This window comes from Carassius carassius, chromosome 42 (genome assembly GCF_963082965.1).
Source record: "Carassius carassius chromosome 42, fCarCar2.1, whole genome shotgun sequence".
Classification (NCBI taxonomy): domain Eukaryota; kingdom Metazoa; phylum Chordata; class Actinopteri; order Cypriniformes; family Cyprinidae; genus Carassius; species Carassius carassius.
Window position 1 is genome coordinate 17,360,988 of NC_081796.1, and position 19,791 is coordinate 17,380,778.

The 19,791-nt window shown below is 37.1% G+C and overlaps 3 protein-coding genes across 3 annotated transcripts; 2 read left to right on the forward strand and 1 right to left on the reverse strand.

The window, feature by feature from the left end:
* Positions 1-2,309: 2,309 nt before the first annotated feature.
* Positions 2,310-7,863, reverse strand: LOC132123973 (ubiquitin carboxyl-terminal hydrolase 12A-like). Its single transcript, XM_059534675.1, has 9 exons — positions 7,685-7,863; positions 6,428-6,508; positions 6,119-6,332; positions 4,719-4,951; positions 4,514-4,590; positions 4,337-4,420; positions 4,055-4,252; positions 3,741-3,819; positions 2,310-3,091 (listed from the first exon to the last, which is right to left on the reverse strand). Exons 1-9 carry the CDS (start codon positions 7,730-7,732, stop codon positions 2,990-2,992), a joined length of 1,116 nt encoding a protein of 371 aa, XP_059390658.1. The 5' UTR covers positions 7,733-7,863; the 3' UTR covers positions 2,310-2,989.
* A 909-nt stretch (positions 7,864-8,772) lies between these two features.
* LOC132123974 (large ribosomal subunit protein eL21) lies at positions 8,773-10,840 on the forward strand. The gene is made up of 6 exons (XM_059534676.1): positions 8,773-8,852; positions 9,504-9,582; positions 9,675-9,736; positions 9,818-9,930; positions 10,357-10,507; positions 10,715-10,840. The coding sequence occupies exons 2-6, from the start codon at positions 9,516-9,518 to the stop codon at positions 10,802-10,804; spliced, it is 483 nt and encodes a 160-aa protein (XP_059390659.1). The 5' UTR covers positions 8,773-8,852; positions 9,504-9,515; the 3' UTR covers positions 10,805-10,840.
* A 5,528-nt stretch (positions 10,841-16,368) lies between these two features.
* On the forward strand, positions 16,369-19,100 carry LOC132123853 (transcription factor IIIA-like). Its single transcript, XM_059534545.1, has 9 exons — positions 16,369-16,596; positions 16,702-16,796; positions 17,637-17,733; positions 17,825-17,913; positions 17,998-18,071; positions 18,158-18,241; positions 18,322-18,554; positions 18,656-18,709; positions 18,794-19,100. Exons 1-9 carry the CDS (start codon positions 16,480-16,482, stop codon positions 18,923-18,925), a joined length of 975 nt encoding a protein of 324 aa, XP_059390528.1. The 5' UTR covers positions 16,369-16,479; the 3' UTR covers positions 18,926-19,100.
* Positions 19,101-19,791: the final 691 nt, after the last annotated feature.

Genomic DNA, 19,791 nt, shown 5'->3' on the forward strand with positions numbered 1-19,791 from the left:
CGCAAGTTTTGAGGGAGCGTGCAGTTGGCATGCTGACTGCAGGAATGTCCACCAGAGCTGTTGCCCATGAATTGAATGTTAATTTAATCACACCACACCAGCCCAGGACCTCCACATCCATCATCTTCACCTCCCAGATCATCTGATACCAGCCATCCGGACAGCTGCTGCAACAATCGGTTTGCATAACCAAAGAATTTCTGCACAAACTGTCAGAAATCATCTCAGGGAAGCTCTTCTGCATGCTCGTCATCCTCTTCGGGGTCTCAAACTGACTGCAGTTCGTAGTCGTAACCAACTTGAGTGGGCAAATGCTCACATTTGATGTCTGGCACTTTGGAGAGGTGTTATCCTCACTGATGGTGAGAGGTTTGCTGATGTCAACATTGTGGATCAAGTGGTGGTGGGGTTATGGTATGGGCATATGCATTTGTTAAGGACAATGAACACAGGTGCATTTTATTGATAGCATTTTGAATGCATAGAGATACCTTGACGAGATCCTGTGGCCCATTGTTGTGCCATTCATCTACGGTCATCACCTCATGTTGCAGCATGATAATGCACGGCCCCATGTTGCAAGGATCTGTGCTCAATTCCTTGAAGCTGAAAACATCCCAGTTCTTGCATGGCCAACATACTCACCAGACATATCACCCACTGATCATGTTTGGGATGCTCTGGATCAGAGTATAAGACAGCGTGTTCCAGCTCCTGCCAATATCCAGCAACTTCGCACAGCCATTGAAGAGGAGTGGACCAACATTCCACAGTTCACAATCAACAACCTGATCAACTCTATATGAATGAGATGTGTTGCACTGCGTGAGGCAAATGGTGGTCACACCAGATACTGACTGGTTTTCGGACCCCCCAATATAGTAAAACTGCACATTTTAGAGTGGCCTTTTATTAAGGCACACCTGTGCAATAATCATGCTGTTTAATCAGCATCTTGATATGCCACACCTGTGAGGTGGATGGATTATCTCGGCAAAGGAGAAGTGCTCACTAACACCGATTTAGACAGCTTTGTGAACAATATTTGAGAGAAATAGGCCTTTTGTGTACATTAGAAGTTTTAGATATGAGTTCAGCTCATGAAAAATGGGGGCAAAAACAAAAGTAACGTTTATAATTTTGTTCAGTGTATCCATCTAACTATATTAAATGTGTGTGTGTGTATATATATATGTTTGTATATATTTTGATATTAACATTTTTTTTAAATGTGTCCCCAGGTAATACATCGTCCCTTATCATTATTAAAATAGTGTATTCCATAAAAAAATAAAAAGATGTGAACACTTGAAGGGCATTGCTATCTTTTTTCTTTTTAAGTAGGGAAATGATTTTAAATATTCAATAACTAATTATTAATAGTAATTATTATAATAATTCATAAGCACCTTGTATAGCTATGACCTTGAGCAAAAGTCTGGTAAATGACTAAATTAACAGTAAATCCTAACCCTGTTACTCTTTTGAAAGCACTTAAACATGCCAATTACAATGTTTAAATTCAGCTTGACTTGGCAAAATGCAATATATTAACACTACAAAGACATCCTTTGTCTGATATAGCATTTAAAATCTTAATTCACTTAAAAAAAAAAAAACGGCTTTTCAAAATAGAAAACACACCCATTTCAAAGACCCAGAAGGTATTGCTATGTATTTGTGTAGGATGAGACCCATTTATCTAGCATCTGACATTCAGACTGCATCTTTCTGGAAAGATGCACATTGTGTTGCTCCCCTATGAGAGCTATTCTTGGCATGTGCTATTAACAGCACACTCATCTGTGTCACCCACTTCCCCCACTATCTTCCCTCTCTCCTCCATCCTCGAACCCCATGCAGCCTTCATCCCCATGCCTCTATTTCAGACGGACTCATACCTCCTCACAAAGTAAAATACATAGTCAGTGATGACGCCTGATAAAATCCTTTCCAGTCTGAAACTAGGCTCAGTATGGCTCTCAAATGACAGATTTGAGAATCGCTTTTGAGCGTTAATAAATATATGTAACCTTTCATGCAAATTTAAAAGGATTCATCCACATTTTAGGCAATAACAGGCTGGCAATGGAATGATATAGGAAAGCAATCGGTGAAAAAGAAATGATGTGATGCAATTCTCCATCTTGCAGTAATCTTGACCAGCCACCAAGGGGCTACAGTGACCAAGAATGAGTCATCAGCACAGTATAAAAAAAAAGGCTTGGTTGTATGAAAAAGGCGTCCAGTCAAATCGCAGTAGGCTGCTAATAGCTGCTATTTACATGCTTGCATGCATACATCCTATCTTGGTGTATACACTTTTATTTCTTTTTCTTTAAAACAGAAAATGATAAATTCACAACAGGCCATCTCAAGCAAACCCTTACATTAATCTTCCCACATCTACAAAACTGTATCAAAAGTGCACCATAGTGTTATACATCTTTTCTGGTTCTATCCTCTTTTTTTGGCTATATCAGTAATATCATTATAATTCTCATAATATTTATACAAATATCACTCTGTACAAGGTAGAAATACATAACCCGCAATGCCCCGCACCGGAGCGTTTAGACCCTCCCCACCATTATAATAAACACACCTGCTTTCCCCATGCACTAGTCTTCAGCCTCCTCACACCCACAGGAATCAAAAGGTTGCAGCATGAAAGTTGAATGCAAATCCCGGTCGTATCATACAGTCTGATACATTAAAGACATTCTCTCCACAGTAAAGGACTGAACACGAGTGATTAAACGCTCCCACAACGTAAATACAACTAACAAACAACGTTCAAAAGGCCTTGCGACTGCATTGCATCCAACGTTACTGCTGCGTGGAGACTGGCGAGGGTGGGCTTGGACGGGTGTGGTGGGGTGTGTGTGTCGCTGCAGTAAGAACCTGCGCAGGTGGGATGTAGCAGGGTTCTAGGTACAGGCATGCCTGCTGCACAGGTGTCCGTCAGGGGACGCCACTCTGGCCTCTCTCAGTCTCTGGACTGGTAAAACAGGATGTACCCGGACTCAGAGTTCTTGGAAATTTCCGAGGTTAATCCGTAGAACTCCTCAATCGCCTGGGCATCAATTTTCTACAGGGAGTAACAGAACACTTTTTTTTTTTACAAATGCAGAAAGATCATTCTGCAATCAATGACTTTTCCATGACATTTGTAAAGAAACATACTTAGACAAATACCCATACAATATAAAAACACTATATAATTTGATCTACTCTTTAAATGTAATTTTATAAAGATTGCATTCCAAACGTATCAAGTAAATAAATATTTTTCTAAATATATATTTACTATGAGAAACTTGATTTACTTTTGATACCTAATTTTATTAGTAATTATTAAAAAAAAAAAACTATATATACAATTTCATAATTTTATATATAATATTACACCTTAACATACATATATTTCAAGATTTTATATATTAAATAATTGAATTATTTATTCATTAATTAATTAATTTTTCAATATTTATTATATTAAAACTCAACATGGTTTAATTATTGCTTATTATTATTATTATTATTATTTATTTTATAAATTTATTACCTTTTTAGTTTTGTATATACCTGTATATTATATATATTTTAATCCTTGCAAATCATTATCTTAAATTTCTCTTATATTTTCATGTTGTTTTCTTGACTGTGGGAACCCTGAATCTTGCAAGTTTCTATTTCAGTACATGACCGATGCTTATAGATGACGGATGGCATCTTACCTCTACTATGTCATCATCAAACAGTAGCCAGAAATCATGACTCTTTACAATTGCGATGTAGTGTCCTCGGTTTGGACCACTATAAAAGCACACACAGACAAGCACACACAAATAAGTCACAAATCGAGGAAGCAAATCAGTAAAGTCCCCCATTTTTTGCAAGGACAGATTTCAAAATGCTTGCATGAGGAGATTCTGTTCACACACGCAAGTATTGTGAAATCAGACAATGGAGGAGGAAGAAAAACACATTTACAAAGGTTTGAAAGTCCATTCTGGCTCCCTGGTTTCCATTAAAACTTGTATCGACTCACCTGCCACAATGCACCACCACAGCGACCAGGTCGTAAAGCCTCTCGGGATTGGTGGCATCGCCAGAGGTGTTAAAGAGGCGGAGCTCCAGAGGGAAGACCACGCGGTAGCTCAGCTTAGTGTAGCGCTGCAGCTGCTCCATGTATTTAAATCTCTTCAAGTGCAAGGCGAGGATCATGGGAAGTTTCTTAACCCGCATTCTAGAGTCAAACACATTCATGCATGAAGTATATATGGTGAATATATGATCAAAAAACCAGGAACCAGAAAAAAAAAAAGCTCACCGTTTGTGTGCCTCTTGTTTACTTCTGCATTCCTCACAGTAATATTTATACTCACTGCACAAGGTCTCTGTATTACTGAAACCTCTATAAGGGGCCAGTAAGAAAAATTATTGTTTATTAAAACGGACAAATGTATTCCTGTTTATACTGGGTTTAAGTGTGAGTGTGCTTTCAGACCTGAGACAGTGTGTGATTGAAGTGTTCTGCTCCACGTCCACTGACAAATCCAAGAAATCCTCATCTTTACTGCTTATCTGTGAGAGAGTAAAGTCCAAAGACACACCTCAGATAAAAGCACAGCCAATCACAGTCAGAAGAACTATCAGGATACCGTCTTTTTGGACTGAAGGGATTCCAGTTAAGTTATGTGAGGTGCTATTACCGTCTCGCAGGTGAGGCATCGTGTCTCATTGGTCAACGTGCCCTGGAAGATCTCATGAACCCAGGTGGAGGAGGCGGGGGTACTGTTATTGTTCTGTGAATCAAGTGTGCCATTAGCCAATTTGCCATTCTGCTTGTCTTGCTTGCGCTCTTCTTGTAGCAGGTCTGCTATAGTGTTCAGCAGGTAGTTGAGGAACTCGTGTGCATCTTGTTGCATGTAGTTATCAAACAGTTCTGTGGGTGACAGAGAGAAAGAATGATACATAAAATATCAAAAGCATCCATTGTGTTTTTCTGGCCAATAAAAACTAGGCTATTTAATTAATGTATATTTCTAATGTACTTGCTTCATCTAGATTATTACTGCCTTCAAGTCAGAAACATCATAATTATGAGTTACATGAATGTTCAATGTGTCAACAACTAAGATGATGGAAAATAACTCTGAAGCTGATGGTTTTGCGATAATATTTCAACAAAACTTTACAAAAAGTTTCTATTTATTAAACGCAATACTTAAAGTATTTTTTCATCTCATTTCATGGCTAATACATTATTAAAATCAAAAGTTGTATCTGTTCATCTCATTTTAAAACTTTACAATAAGATCACTTTAGTTACCAACAATGACCAACACATTTGTTACAGTATTTGTTATTCTTTGTTAACATTAACTGTTAGTTCAAGTCCATTAATCAATATTTAAACAGATACAACTTTTGATTTAATTAAGGTATTAGTAAATGTTGAAATTAACATTAACTTCAACTAAGATTAATACATGCTTTAGAAAAAGTTTTCATTGTTAGTTAGTTTATGGTAAAAGAAAATACTTGAACAATAGCTCGATTGTACTGAATTCCTCATTGTTACTTCATTTTATTTAATGCATTAACTAATGGGACCGCATTGTAAAGTCTGTTTTGTATAAGAGAAAGCTTATAGTTAAAGGGGTCATATGATTATAAATTTTTCCTTCCTCTTTGGAGTGTTAGAAGCTCTTGTTGCTTAAAGAAGATCTGTAAAGTGCTAACACGTCCCCAACATGTCTACGTCACGATGTGGGAAGATATACCAAAGTCCTTTTAGGCAAGTCGTGCCACTCTGCCGTCATCTTGGCAACGCCTCCGGGAAGCTATTTCAGATTAACAAGACCAGGCTCCTATCTAATAGATGGGCAGAGAGTCAGAACTGCACTTTCACTGGTCACCGAGACATAAAAACTGCATGTACAGAAACAGCAGTAAAATATGATAAAAATCGCTGAAAAATTTTGATGACTATTCAGTGCTCAGTGGGTTTGTACCTCAGTTTCTGACCAAGAACTAGCATCTAAATCCACAGTAAAAACAAGAATTCAACTGAACTAAAAAACAATCCTTTCCTGCTCGTGTTCCTTACCATTCTCTTTCCGTAGTCTTGTGATGAACTTCTTCGGGGGTATCACGCCAACCTTCCTCTTCTGGTTGGCTATACTGTGGAACAGGTCGGCCAGGCAGGAGAGCAGGTTCTCCTTGCGACGCGGCTGGCTCCTGTACGCGAGGATCTTCTCCCGGAACGGCCGGCAGAAGTACAGAGCCTGGAGCACAGAGTTACAGTAGCAGGTGTTTCCAAACTGTGGATCGAAACAGAGAACACACACACATATATAACAATAAACACACCGCTTGAAGGAGACAATGGGAGACCGCAGGGAATGTCTTTGCTTACGTTGACCAATCCGAAGTAATGCTCATTGACAGGGAACTGCTCCGAGCCGATCTCTTTCTCCAAAGCGGAGGCATTGGCGCCCTGCAACAGAACAGGTGAACAGCTGTTCAGGCATTTACAGCTGTGTGCCACTGGATAGATAGAGAGTCCTTTACATTACCACAGTAACCACAGTTTCTACCACATACAGTTACTGTTACTACGATAAAACGATGGTAAGTTGGTTCAATAAATAAATAAATAAATAAAATGACCAGATAATCTAACATTTACTCTAACAACACGGAGATACCCTTTCATTTAACTGTGGTTTTGCAGTATTAACTATAATTGTAGTAACTTACAACATAGTGGACGGATGCTAGGGTTAACCAAAGTAGATTTTAACAGACGTCAGATACATCTGAGACACATCTGATAAGAGAACAACGTCCACTGATTGAAAATTGGTGCTTTAAAATTGCAATATCACACACATTATAAAAAAAAAAAAAAAAAAAAACGTAAATGTGAAACTAAAAACATACAGGACATCTGATGAGGTAAAACTGCATTAGCACTCATTAGCATTTCACTGCCGACACTTTAACATTTAAAAACGACAAATTCAACGGAAAAAATGTAATTAACAGTTAAAACGCAAATAAAGCAGATAATATATATAGGAACACATTGGGCAGGGAGATGCAGAGAGGGGATGGGACTGTGAAATCACGGTGTGACCGCACTGGCAACAGCTTAGCACTGAAGCTCAGGTAACGTTACACTGAACGCGTTTCACATCATCATCATGCTCACGTTTGCCACAAGTTACTCAACACAATGCTCGTCTGAATGCTTGTACTCATTTATTACACATAAATAACAATCGGAGATTATTTAGATGTCACTGTCTCGCGCTTGTTAAGCACATCTCGCGATCATAACCCGTGCTGAATGACAGTTCAGCTCAGCAATTAGCAGGCTTTGCTGCCTTCAGCAGATCCTACAAGGATTTGGCGAATTTAAAACCCTCACGTTGTGTTATGAAGACAACACGGCCGTGTTATATATCTACCAAATAACAGTTAATTATTTAGGCCCAAGGCAAAATTCAAAGCAAGCACACAGGCGGATAAAGACAGCTCGCAACTGCAGCAGAGGAAAACTGGCAACCCAAAGAGACAGATTCACTGAACTAATGCATCAGCCGAGCCTTTACAACATCATGCGTGAACTGACGAACACGTATCCGTGATTGAATTGATATTTACTCACCATGGTACAAAAAGACGCAAATTTGGAAACTGTCATTAGGATTTCCATTCGCCCAGCGCCATCTTCCACCCAATCACCGCGCGGAGGCGAAGAGGAGTCCCCGTGAGGACAGACTGCGTCCCAGCCAGAGCGAGATCCGCGGGGTCCTAGTGCCTCACCGGCTCGTCAAACTACTGTAATACAGCTGAGGTATAAACTACAGTACACACACAAGAAAATTACATTAAAAATAATAAAGTAAAATTAAGTTATATTTGTCACTAATTTGAATAAAATAATAAGTGCAATATACAACAGAAAAATAAACTTTCAGGAAGACATTACTGAACATTAGTAAAAATAATTAGTAAACTAGTTTTTTTTTTGAGTGCATATTCAGGTCAGCAGAGAGTTTGTAGAATACATACAATTTTAATTTTTTACATTTTTAATTTGAGTAAATAATTTAGAGTTTTCATGAACCTGGTTCAAGCTTTTTTATGTAAATCTACATATAGAGAGCTTATGGTCTGGTGGTGTAATGTTCAAAACTAATTTTTTATGAACTTAACATTTATATTTACATTTAGCAATTTGGCAGACGCTTTTATCCAAAACACAGACGAGGACAATGGAAGCAATCAAAAACAACAAAAGAGCAACGTTATTTAAGCGCTAACCAGGATTTTTAAGTATTTAAATTAGTTTAAAGAGCTAGTGGACTGTTGTGATTTATATTAAAATATTTTAAAAACTAAACTTAATACATTTAATATTTTAAAATAAATATAAATTATATTGTATAAATTATAATACAAATATATTTATATTATAATAGGTGTATATTACCTAATAAGGGTTACATTATCTAAATCAAATCAATTAGAATGAAAGTTAAAGGTTAAGCTTATTATTTTAAATAAATAAATACGTCTACGCGATTCATTAAAAATAATCCATGCAGTGCTCTCTCATGCAGGTTTAAATGAATAATAATAATAATACAAATTCATGAAATCAAAATTCTTAACTGTTTTTGTAAGACGTTGGCATTACTGGCCATGAATCGACAGCTCTGATACTTTTACTCAGGCAAATGAGCGGTCTTCCTAGATGTGCTTTGAAGGAAACGCCGCAGGACCCCATCATTCTCTTTCCGCCGTACCCGCCATCTTGCGAGCAACCGGGGGTAAGAAGTGTTCCACACGTTATGTATTAAGTCGTTAATTACATCGCTCTTGTTGAGCAGAAGTGCCACACAAAGCGCCCAAAAATACCTTACCTGGCAATGCATCGAAATTAAGAACGCTTGTGCATTCCTGCATGCTGTAAATAGTGAACCGAGAGTCGAGCTGGAGCGTGTCCTATCCACGCGGGCCATCCTTGTAAAGACATAGTCATGAAGATAAAAATAAAGACAGACATTTCTCTGTATTCACGTACGATGTATTAAGAACACAAACAGTTGTTCGGTCCCTTATTCAATGGTGTCACTGTAGTTTTTGATCATGAACTAATGTTTGTTAGATCTGTAACGAGCTTTTGTCGAAAAGACTTGTCTTGATGTGTTCGATTCATAATTTAAGTCTCCATAACTGTTTATTGTTCATCACTATTGGAATAAATGCAGCGCATCATCTAAATAAGTTGTGTACATTTAACTGTCATTTTTATGTTTAATCATATTGTACAGTTAGTAATGACCAAAGGCTCTAAGCCAAGTAATTACTCTCTAATGTTGTAGTTGGATATCAAGTACAGTTCAGTGAAGAGTTTGAAAACTTTTTTTTATTTTTATATCTTCTAGAAAGTAGTTTTTTAACTTTATTTTGTGTTTCAGTAATAAGGCATCATGACAAACACCAGAGGCAAGAGGAGGGGGACCAGGTATATGTTTGCCAGGCCCTTCCGCAAGCATGGTACGTCCACTTGAATCGTACTGTCATTTACACACGCAAACATATTGTTATACAACTTTTTAGACCTGACATGGCTTTTCTTTCTACAACAGGCCCAATCCCTCTGTCCACCTACATGCGCATCTACAAGAAGGGTGATATTGTGGACATCAAGGTAAGATTTATTAAATGACAGATTTGTTTACAGTAAAATTTGTTGACAAGAGTAACTCATCTGAAATTAATTTCGGTCCAGGGCACAGGTACCATTCAGAAGGGCATGCCTCATAAATGCTACCATGGCAAAACAGGACGCATTTATAATGTTACACAGCATGCTGTAGGAATCATTGTCAACAAGCAAGTCAAGTAAGTACCGCTTAGAACAAGACGTGATCTCTGTATGCTTGATTAAAATACAAAAAAAAAATCATGTTAGATGTTATAATAATGCAACTCACTCTAGATGGTGATAGCTGGAGGTTAACTTCTGAATTGATGGTTTTAAATCGTTTTACTTAAATTGAAGGTCACTTGACTACACATCAGTTTGAATGATCAATTTAAAAGAAGACTCTTAATGTGTAATGCCCCAGATTCACTTTGCCATAAGGGCCGTCCAGTGCCCCTAAGTGGTCATTAATGTGGGCGAGAGCAGTCCTCCTGTGCATCCTGGACAGGCACATTAATGCCTTTGCCAGATTGTCTACATGGAAACATGCCACTCATGGATAAATCTTGTAAATGTGAACACCTCTTGTCTTTTAAATGACCGATTATTGTTTTTATTTTTAGGGGCAAGATCCTGGCTAAGAGAATTAATGTGCGTATCGAGCATGTTAAGCACTCAATGAGCAGAGACAGCTTCTTGAAGCGCGTTAAGGAGAACGAGAAGAAGAAATTGGAGGCCAAGAAGGAGGGCACCTGGTTTGAGCTGAAACGCCAGGTACAAGATCATTTAGTGTTTATTGCTTTCTGTCTTGGATGTTAAATGTCAACATGGATGTATTTCATTATACTCCCTGATGTAAATTTCATGTTGGTATATGCCAAACTTGATTGATTAAAATGACACTGTGTAGAACACACTATTATAACACATCTGGCTGATGTTCTTTGCTTGTGGTCTTGATGTGTCTTTTTTTGTTTTCAGCCTGCTGCTCCACGGCCAGCACACTTTGTCAGCACCAAGAACAACGAGCCTCAGCTCCTGGAGCCCATCCCCTACGAGTTTATGGCATAAATCTGCTGACCAGAATAAAGATCTTTGTACCATAAACTGCTAGTTTGGAACTCTTTCTTTAACTGTATTGTGTGAATGAATTTGAGCTGAGTTTTGTTGTTGAGATGATATAAGTTGACAGTGACCTGCTATAAGAGTACTACAAGAAACATGTCATAATACACAATTCTGTTACTTCAGTCCATTATAGAACTGTAGGTGCATGTTTTTAGTTATGCCAGATTATAATTTCCAGATCACAACTCAGTAGATAAACTTTTTTACATAAATGTACAGCTCACAGTACTGTGTTGTATATTTGATTGAAAAATGCAATGTAGATTTGTTTTCGAAATCATTTTTTCAGCCTGTTCTGCTGTTTGTAGGTCTCCATACCTGCTCTTACCTATAGATGCAGTTATGAAAACCCAGGAAGGTTTTTACAGTGTTCACGTAATCACAAATGAACACAGGTGGATTTAAAAAAAGAGAAAAACACCTTTATAGTGTCATGATTCTAATCTCTCAAGGTAATTATATACCTTATGTTAATACAAAGAAAATAATGTCTATTTCACTTAAAGAAGAGTGGAAAAAGAAAACACTTTCTGAAGGAACATCAAATTATTTGCCTTACTAGATCTAAAGATAATTTCTGAAATGATTGTTGTGCTTAATTGTATGGTAGTTCACGTGAGCTGTCACTAGAGGGCAGCATTAGCCGCTCCCCTCATGCCTGACGGAAAAAGCCTGAAAAGACCATTGTTAGAGCCTGAAATCACCATTGAACATTTTAATTGCATATCTAATTTAAATATTAGACTTTAGTAGAATAGATCATGACAGTGTATTTTGGTTTGTATCAGATTTTTTTTGTAATATGAAGCTTGGTATTAGATTATAAAGCGAAATTTCAGACAAATCTCAGTAACTGTTCTTGACGTTGATGAAAACATGATTATGGCAGAAACGCCTAAACTATAGCTTATACATAACTATATATGTGTGTGTTCATGCATATTGGCAATACTGGCATTACAATGAAGTGATAAAACATTCACAATAAAGGTATTGCATCAGCCCTGCATCTAATCTGATTTTTTTTTAAAGACAAAATATAACCTTATTTGATAATGCTGGGTGCAGAAATCTCAATAAAAACTTTCCATCACATACAAGTTTTTTCAAATTATATATTTGTATCAAATTGAATGCACTTATCAACATAACAAGCAGTCAAACATCTCAGTTGTAATGACAAAAAGATTAATTCAAGATGTCTAATTTAACTTACAATCTGCAAAGTGGAAGTAGGAAAAGTGGAAATCAGGCGTTCGGTGGAAATCAATGTGTTAAGAATGACTGATACCTTTGAGAATCGGTGTGAATTGAACAAATAGTTTTAACATGGCTTAAAGGAAGATAGAAATCATGTCTTTATCACAGTTTATCTGGTGATTAAGGCCTAATGCAAGACTTCTTCACCTTACAAATGGTTGTCGAAAACAAAAATGCTACGAAATCCCCATTTATATTTTGTAAAAGCAAAACAGCCAATACTTTTGGAATCAGTACCTCAAAATTTGTATAAACAAGTATTTGATTTTATTCAGTAAATATGATGCAGGGAGGTGTTATTCAAAATGAAAAAATAAAACAATAGGTTTCAATATTTCTGGTTTGTGGAGCACGTACACTTCCATTGTTGTACTATTCTAAGCGAGGACCACCTCTCTCTATCTTGACTTGTGCTGTGTAATCAGAATGGCTGAATGCCTGAATGCATATCTGACAAATATGTTATCTCATCCCACCTCAGTACTTCACCCAATATTTGCTTTAATTAGGGTCAGTTCCTGAGATACGCAGCAGCTGTGTGGGTGTGAATGAGAAACAGCCTTAATTTCATGATGTTCTCACATGCACGTCCTTTACTGCATTTTTATATCATGATATGTACACCACACTTCTGCATTACAGTTGAAAAGCTTGATTTAGAATTAGCTGCATGGGGTAGAATCTGACCTTATTCCTTTTTTATGCATGATCTATTCTGACACACAGGTCTGGGAATTAGCCACAGTATTAGGATGGCACACTGAGAGGTCAGAGCATGACTGTGAGAATGTGTGAGGACGACAAGATAACCTCATTGTGTGCTGTGCCTATCCGTTGGCCCTGTTCCCTCTGATATCGTGCTGCTGTTAGATATTTGTAAGGATTGGGATGAAGGTGATGAGGTCTCACAGAGGTCATAATCAATAGTATCAATCAACAAGTGACATGCTGCCCTGGTATTGATCACTACAAAGATGACGAAAGTGCGAGAGTGGTGGAGGAATTTTCATTAGTAATGAATTAACACTGACTATATACCACTAAGACCGGATCTTTAGATCAAACATAACTTGTTTTCTGGGCCCTGTAATGAATGGGAGCCCATGTCTTTACAGTGTTGACTCATATCCCATGAATTCAATCAGAAACACTACATTTCAAATATCTGACAGAAATATAGAAAACATATCAAAGACAGGACAATATTATCATAATCTTTTATTTGGATTTAAATTATGCAATTAAATCCAAGGTTCTGTCATGAAACCCTAGGTTGCGCAGGTCAATGGGGTCTAACGCAATATGACATAATGACATCATTCACATGGCGCAGCTGATTGGTTTCTTTTCATGTCAGCAGCCAATGAGCTTGCTGCTCAACATTCAAAAACCCGGCTAATGCTTGCATTAGCAGTTGCAGCATGCTTCAGAAACCCTCCACCTCCCCCAGCTCCACCTGTAGGGCCTATAGATCTGCTATGGGATGATTTCATGTATGCTATATATCGGGGTCATTTCATATATGTTATATGTGTAGCAGTATTTCTTACATGCTCACAGCAGCATATCTGTAGATGTATTGGCAGTAGCAAGTCTTGGTACTGGTAAATTCATTTAGCTAAGACCAAATACATTAACATTACCATGTATATTACCACGCTTAAGTCTCAGAGAGTTGTCATGACAGAAAATAATTTATGTCAGTTTATAAGCTTTAAAATACAAAACTCATCTAACATCTAACTGATTCATTGTAGTGAATCATTTCATCCTAAACAGTTTTCTCTGTCATATGTATGGAATTCAGAGTAAAGCTATTTAATCAATTTGTTTAAATAGTCCTCTGTCTCATATTTGACATTGTTTAGTCCATTTAATTCTAGTGAATCAGTTGAACTGTCCTCTATCTCATATGTAATGTTGGATAATCTGATTCAATCTAGTGAATCAGTTCTTTCAAACTATCCTCTCTCATAATGTTGGATAGTCTGATTCATATTAGTGAATTTGTTTATTCAAACAGCCCTCTGTCTCATATGTCAGATTCATTCTAAAACTGTTTATTTGGACAATCCTCTCTCTTATATGTAACATTGGACAGTCCGTTTCTTTCTAGTGAGTCAGTTTGTTCAGACGGTCCTCTCTCTTAAATGTAATGTTCATTCTCTCTCGTATGTAACAAAGCCTGATTCGTTCTAGTAAATGGTTTCATCCGAAACAGTCCTCTCTATCATATGTATTTTTGGATTGTTAGATTGATTATAATCCTTCAGTTCATTTAAATGGTGCTCTCTCTCATATGCACTCAGAAATAGTCCAATTCTTTCTCTGAATTGGTTGGTTCAGATGGATCATGTAAATAAACAGTGATTCAATGATTTAATAAGTCTAATAAGTTTATTTGTAAATGACGGTGTTTTGTCGAATTTCGTTTAAATGTACCTGTTTCATACCCTACTGTTCATTCATTAATTTTTGCCAGAAAATACTACTCTGAACAAATTATAAATTATATAATTGATAGTTGTTTATATATATATATATATATATATATATATATATATATATATATATATATATATATATATATATATATATATATATATTAAATACCTTCAATGTACAATGTACAGTCTACTTTTTTGTAACTACTAGCGGAGATTGACAAGCTTCTATAACAATGCCGCAAGGCTCTGACTCTTAGATTGAATTAAACAAAGTAAACAGAAGGAGGTAAAGAGGAAAAAGGGATAGAGCAGAGTGGGCTGAAGCAAGTCCTGAGGTCCTTAATCATACCTGTTTGACACTCAGAGATTTAGGCCATCAAGCCGTATCGACTGCACGTGTTACACATTAACTTTCCTCTCTCTGCAGGGGAGACAAGCAAACATGACATATAGAGATAGAGAACACAACTAGACATCATGTTGTCTTCTCCCACCACAGTCTCTAACTCTTTTTGAAATCCCCCAAAGTCTGTGAAATCAGGAAGACTGGCTCAGTCGGGAGACTGAAGACGACTCTCCAATCACCATTAACCCATTGTTTGGCTGTGAGAGGGTGTTTGTTGTTTTGCTTTTTGGTTTATCAGGACAGATCATGGCCAGTGAGATACACAGGCAGCTTTATTGATCAGTCCCAAACACAGGAGAGTTGGGACACTTCAATACCGGATGATGTGAAGGAAGAGGCACAACGATGATGGTTGGGCAGGAATGTCTTCTGAACTTGATGTCAGATGGATAGAGTCTGGAAGACTTTGATAGAGGGTTTACTTACATTTGTAAGCTGTTCACTGTAGATTATTTCTAAGGTTTTGGTTGTTTACCCTTAAAGTATTGTTGTTTACCCTGTGAATAAGTTCTGGATCAGGTAATTCTAAGCTGAATAAAGAAAAAAACAATACCCCTTTGCCTCAGGATAAAGTGCAGCAAGCAGGAAATGAGAAATAATTTACAGTATTCAACAATAGCTTTGAAATAAAACATGGTCACCTTGGGACACATATATAGGAGGAATCTTGACTGTAGTAAATCATACATATCAGTGGGCTGTTCTTGGATGCTGATAAACCACAATTAGGGCAGTAATTTCCACGTGTGTGTGTGAGATGGATGGAGCCAGGCAGTCTTTTAAACACCACAGACACATTCATACTTGAATGGAGCCTCTTGACAGTTTTATATGCATATAAATCTCTGTCAGACAATCCCAAAGACCTTCAGTCCTGATCACAAGTCTGTGAAGGTGAGCAGTTGCTTAGTGTTTATCACGTGTGAATCACCATGGGAAATAAACAGCAGAGGTGATGCTGGTTCATTTCGTAAAAAAGAACCAGATTGGAATAAGAGAAATATATTCTGACAATATAACATAGTATCCTATTACTATAATATTCACATAATATATACAAATTATAAATAGAACATTTATTATTTTTTTTTTATATCGAAACCATATCTAAAATATCAAAAATCTAAAACAGAGCCACTGAGGGCCTGACATGTCACGCGTCTGTCATGTGATCATACAGGTAGCTCTATTCAAATCAGGAACAAGCCACGTCGACTTATGGTGAGAGTACGACACTACAATTAGCGAGGCAAAAGCATTGGGTAATTAGTACTGTATCTTTCATTATTAATAAATAATACATAATAAAAATAATATGCAAGCTTATAGTATACATAAAAATGACAAGCATTTGATTTTGTCGATAAAATTGCAAATACAAAGTTCTCAAAGGACGCAGATGGTATGTTCCACTCAGAATAAAACCAAGCTCAATGGAATTCCGGCGTTGTGGGCCGAACACCGACCCGCCACCATCTGACAGAAACTGTTAATAAACGGCTAGAATGGTTGAAAGAAGTGAACATACGAATAAACATTTAATTTGTTCTTTCGCTGACTGTAAAGCGACGTTTGCAAAACTGTGGAAGTTGGAAGCGCATCACTGCAGACACACGGGACTGGTGAGTGACCGCAATCAATAACTGAATCTTTTCTGGGTTTTAGATGCTGATGGTTCATATTAGTACTTATTGGGTCTGAATATTATTATTTAAACACTTCATCAGAAGCCCTTTGTTTGCGATGACTGCGAGAAGAGCTTTTGCACCCGTTACCAGCTCACTCGACACCAGCTGAGCCACAGCGGGGAGAAACCCTACCTGTGAGTCCACTCACAAACATCATTTGTTTACTTGAACTTGCATATGACATATTAGTTGTCTATACAAGTTATTTACTTAGTACAGCATATTTTAAATGTTTTTTTGTGGAGTTGGGTGGCAAAAAAATGAACATGTTTTGGTGTTGTAAGTGATCTGAATCATCATCATTGAATCGTTTAGGCAACCGATTCACTGATTCACATGTTGAACCATCACGCTTCCTCCTGGTAGAGCTAATACCACGCTTATGACAAAAATCATAATTGTCGATTATTCCCCTTGAAATTGTAATTGCGACTTATTAATTACGATTATCACAACTTACATTGATGTTTATGCAATTGTTTCATACAACTGCATGCAGTATTTTTATATGAAAATAATCTGAAACCACTAACTGAAAACTGTTTTCCTATAGTATTTAGGCTCAAATGTCAACTATACATCAGCTTGTTTTCTTTAAATTTATAAAAGTTAAAATATGTATGGTAGTATGTTATGCTAAAGTTAAAATAATGGGAAAACCCTTAAGATAGCATGAAGGAAAAAACGCATCTTAAGCACACAGAATAACATTGGCTAAGTGGACTTTGAACGATTAATAGCCAGTTTGAATGATTATGTAATTTGTGGAATCCATAATTATAACTGCGGTTACTAGAAATTTGATTTAATTGTGCAGCCCTACTGCCCTGACAGTATTTATGGGTATTATATGTTACCAAAAGGCTGGCTAGGAAGGCAGCTCACTAGGTTTTTATACGTAGTAATCACATATTACCCTTACCATGCTATTTTTGTGCACCTTTCTGCTTCTCAACTGGTTTAAACTGGTGTAGGTGCTCAGTCACCGGGTGTTCAGATGCATTTTCCACGCCTGGCAGCTTGAGGAACCATGTTGCTCATGCTCACCACCAAAAAGAGAGCTATTATGTGGTGAGTCACTTTAAATGGTTTCTTTTTTCATAGTTGTATACATTCTAATGTTTCTTGTTGTTTAAATGTCTTGGCAATTTTTTTTTTTTAGTGCAACCATGAAGACTGTGGAAAGGAGTTCCATAAGAAAAATCAACTGAAGACTCACATCTGTGAGCACACAAATGAGTTGCCCTTTGAGTAAGTGTTGCTTGAGGATATTCTTATGTGCTTCGTTTGGTGGCTCCTATATTATGACTAGTTACTCATGCTTTATTCTAACAGGTGTGACTTTGAGGGATGCAATGACAAATTTGCTTCTTCTAAAGCTCTCAAACAACATTGGAAGATGCATGAAGGTATACATCAGGCAAAAACCTTTTCTCACTTCAAAACAACTGAGTTTAGGATTTTTAGATGCATAACTTTCCCTCCTAAATATAAGGTTATCCATGTGATGAGGAGTATTGTAACTTCAAAGGGAAAACTTGGTCAGAGTATCAGATGCACAAAAAGGACGCACACGGAAGTACATGTTCAGTCATTTTGATTATAGATTTTAATGCAAGTTGCATAATTCCCCTGGGCTAAATGTTATATTGTTTACAGTAACCCTGCCATGTGACCAGTGCAAGAAGATGTTCCACAATGCCTGGTTTTTGCAGAAGCACAAACAGTCTGTTCACTCTGGGCAGCGGTGCATGTTTAAGTGTGCTAGAGAAGGCTGTGAAAAGAGCTACACCACAAACTTCAACCTCCAGAATCACATTCTGGTATTTCATGAAGGAAAGTGTGACTTTGCTTGCCCTTTTGCAGGCTGTGGTAAAGCTTTTGCTATGGAGGTTAGCATTTTATTTTTTAAGTTCATAGAGACCCCATCTTTTATTTACTATTTTTAATGAACTAAAGGAAAATTCATTTTATTTTTTTCTTCTTCTCCCAGGAAAGTCTGAAGAGGCATTTTGTGGTCCATAAGCCCCAGAAGACAAAACTACAGGTGAACTTATGTGGCACTTATTTTCAGTATGTTTGTTTCAATACATTATGTATTGGAGATGCTCATCTGAATCTTATCTTACAGAAGCCAAAAATCAAGCCGTGCAAACGCAAAAAGTCTTCATCCAAAACAAAGTTGTCAGATGCCACTAAATTATCTAAGCATCTACAAAATGTGTCCTTGAACAAGACCGCATCAAAGGAGCCATTGACTTAACTTTATTTTTTTTATTATTATTATTATTAGGACAATCCCTTTTGTCGCTTAGTTTCCTCAGTTGAAGTTTTTTCAGTTTATCAACATAACATTTTGAGTTTAGATCACTTTACAAAATAAATGGTCAAGTCTGCAACTTGTTTTGTGTTTAATAAAGTTAATTGGTGTGGAAAAAAAGGAACGGTTTGTTGATTCTAACTTTCAAACTCCTCTTGCATTAGGCATCTGCACTATGAGCAAAACAAGAACTAGTTGTAGTCAAGGGATTAAGGTTGGACTGGTTATCAGGTCCCCATGTCCTGGACCTCGATGTCAGAGGTAGTTGTCAAATCTCTGACAATGTAAAAAGGTCCTGAAAGTTTGAGTTAAAATGTTTCATAAAAGTGTGATTTATAAACGCGCGCGCACACACAGGCTGTGAAAGGGGACTGAGTTTTACAGTCTTCTGCAACTGAAAAGGCAGGTGGTTAAATGAGACCACAGAGGTTGTCTGGGACAATTGTCATCATGTGGGACATAACTCAGCTGCTCACTAGTGCACTCTGACAGCCTTTTTCTGCCCAAGACAAGTTAAAAGCTTTAAAAATTCACAAGGTGGTATTCTATGCTGTAGAATAAAACAAGAAAATATACTGAACTTGTGCGTACAACTGATGGCCCCTATTTCAGGCATTTAAAAAGAAAAAAATCCATTGACTTCAGGACATTGTAACCAGAAGTGCTAAAATATTCATTCATACTAAAAAACACATCATCCCAGCAACCCTCAGTCTCATGCTTTTAAGCTCCCTTAAAAATATATATTGAAATAAAACCTCTCCAATTAAATTTTAGCTGTGTATATTTCATAAAGATTATTCGGTGTA

Excerpts from the sequence above, each read along its gene's own strand:
- LOC132123973 (XM_059534675.1), bottom strand. The coding sequence starts at position 7,732 with ATGGAAATCCTAATGACAGTTTCCAAATTTGCGTCTTTTTGTACCATG. Across the intron at positions 4,591-4,718 it reads GATGCCTCACCTGCGAGACG|ATAAGCAGTAAAGATGAGGA; the intron begins GTAATAGCACCT and ends ACTCTCTCACAG. Across the intron at positions 4,421-4,513 it reads TCAATCACACACTGTCTCAG|AGGTTTCAGTAATACAGAGA; the intron begins GTCTGAAAGCAC and ends GGCCCCTTATAG.
- LOC132123974 (XM_059534676.1), top strand. The coding sequence starts at position 9,516 with ATGACAAACACCAGAGGCAAGAGGAGGGGGACCAGGTATATGTTTGCC. Across the intron at positions 9,583-9,674 it reads CAGGCCCTTCCGCAAGCATG|GCCCAATCCCTCTGTCCACC; the intron begins GTACGTCCACTT and ends TTTCTACAACAG. Across the intron at positions 9,737-9,817 it reads GTGATATTGTGGACATCAAG|GGCACAGGTACCATTCAGAA; the intron begins GTAAGATTTATT and ends ATTTCGGTCCAG.
- LOC132123853 (XM_059534545.1), top strand. The coding sequence starts at position 16,480 with ATGGTTGAAAGAAGTGAACATACGAATAAACATTTAATTTGTTCTTTC. Across the intron at positions 16,797-17,636 it reads AGCGGGGAGAAACCCTACCT|GTGCTCAGTCACCGGGTGTT; the intron begins GTGAGTCCACTC and ends AAACTGGTGTAG. Across the intron at positions 18,710-18,793 it reads CCCAGAAGACAAAACTACAG|AAGCCAAAAATCAAGCCGTG; the intron begins GTGAACTTATGT and ends CTTATCTTACAG.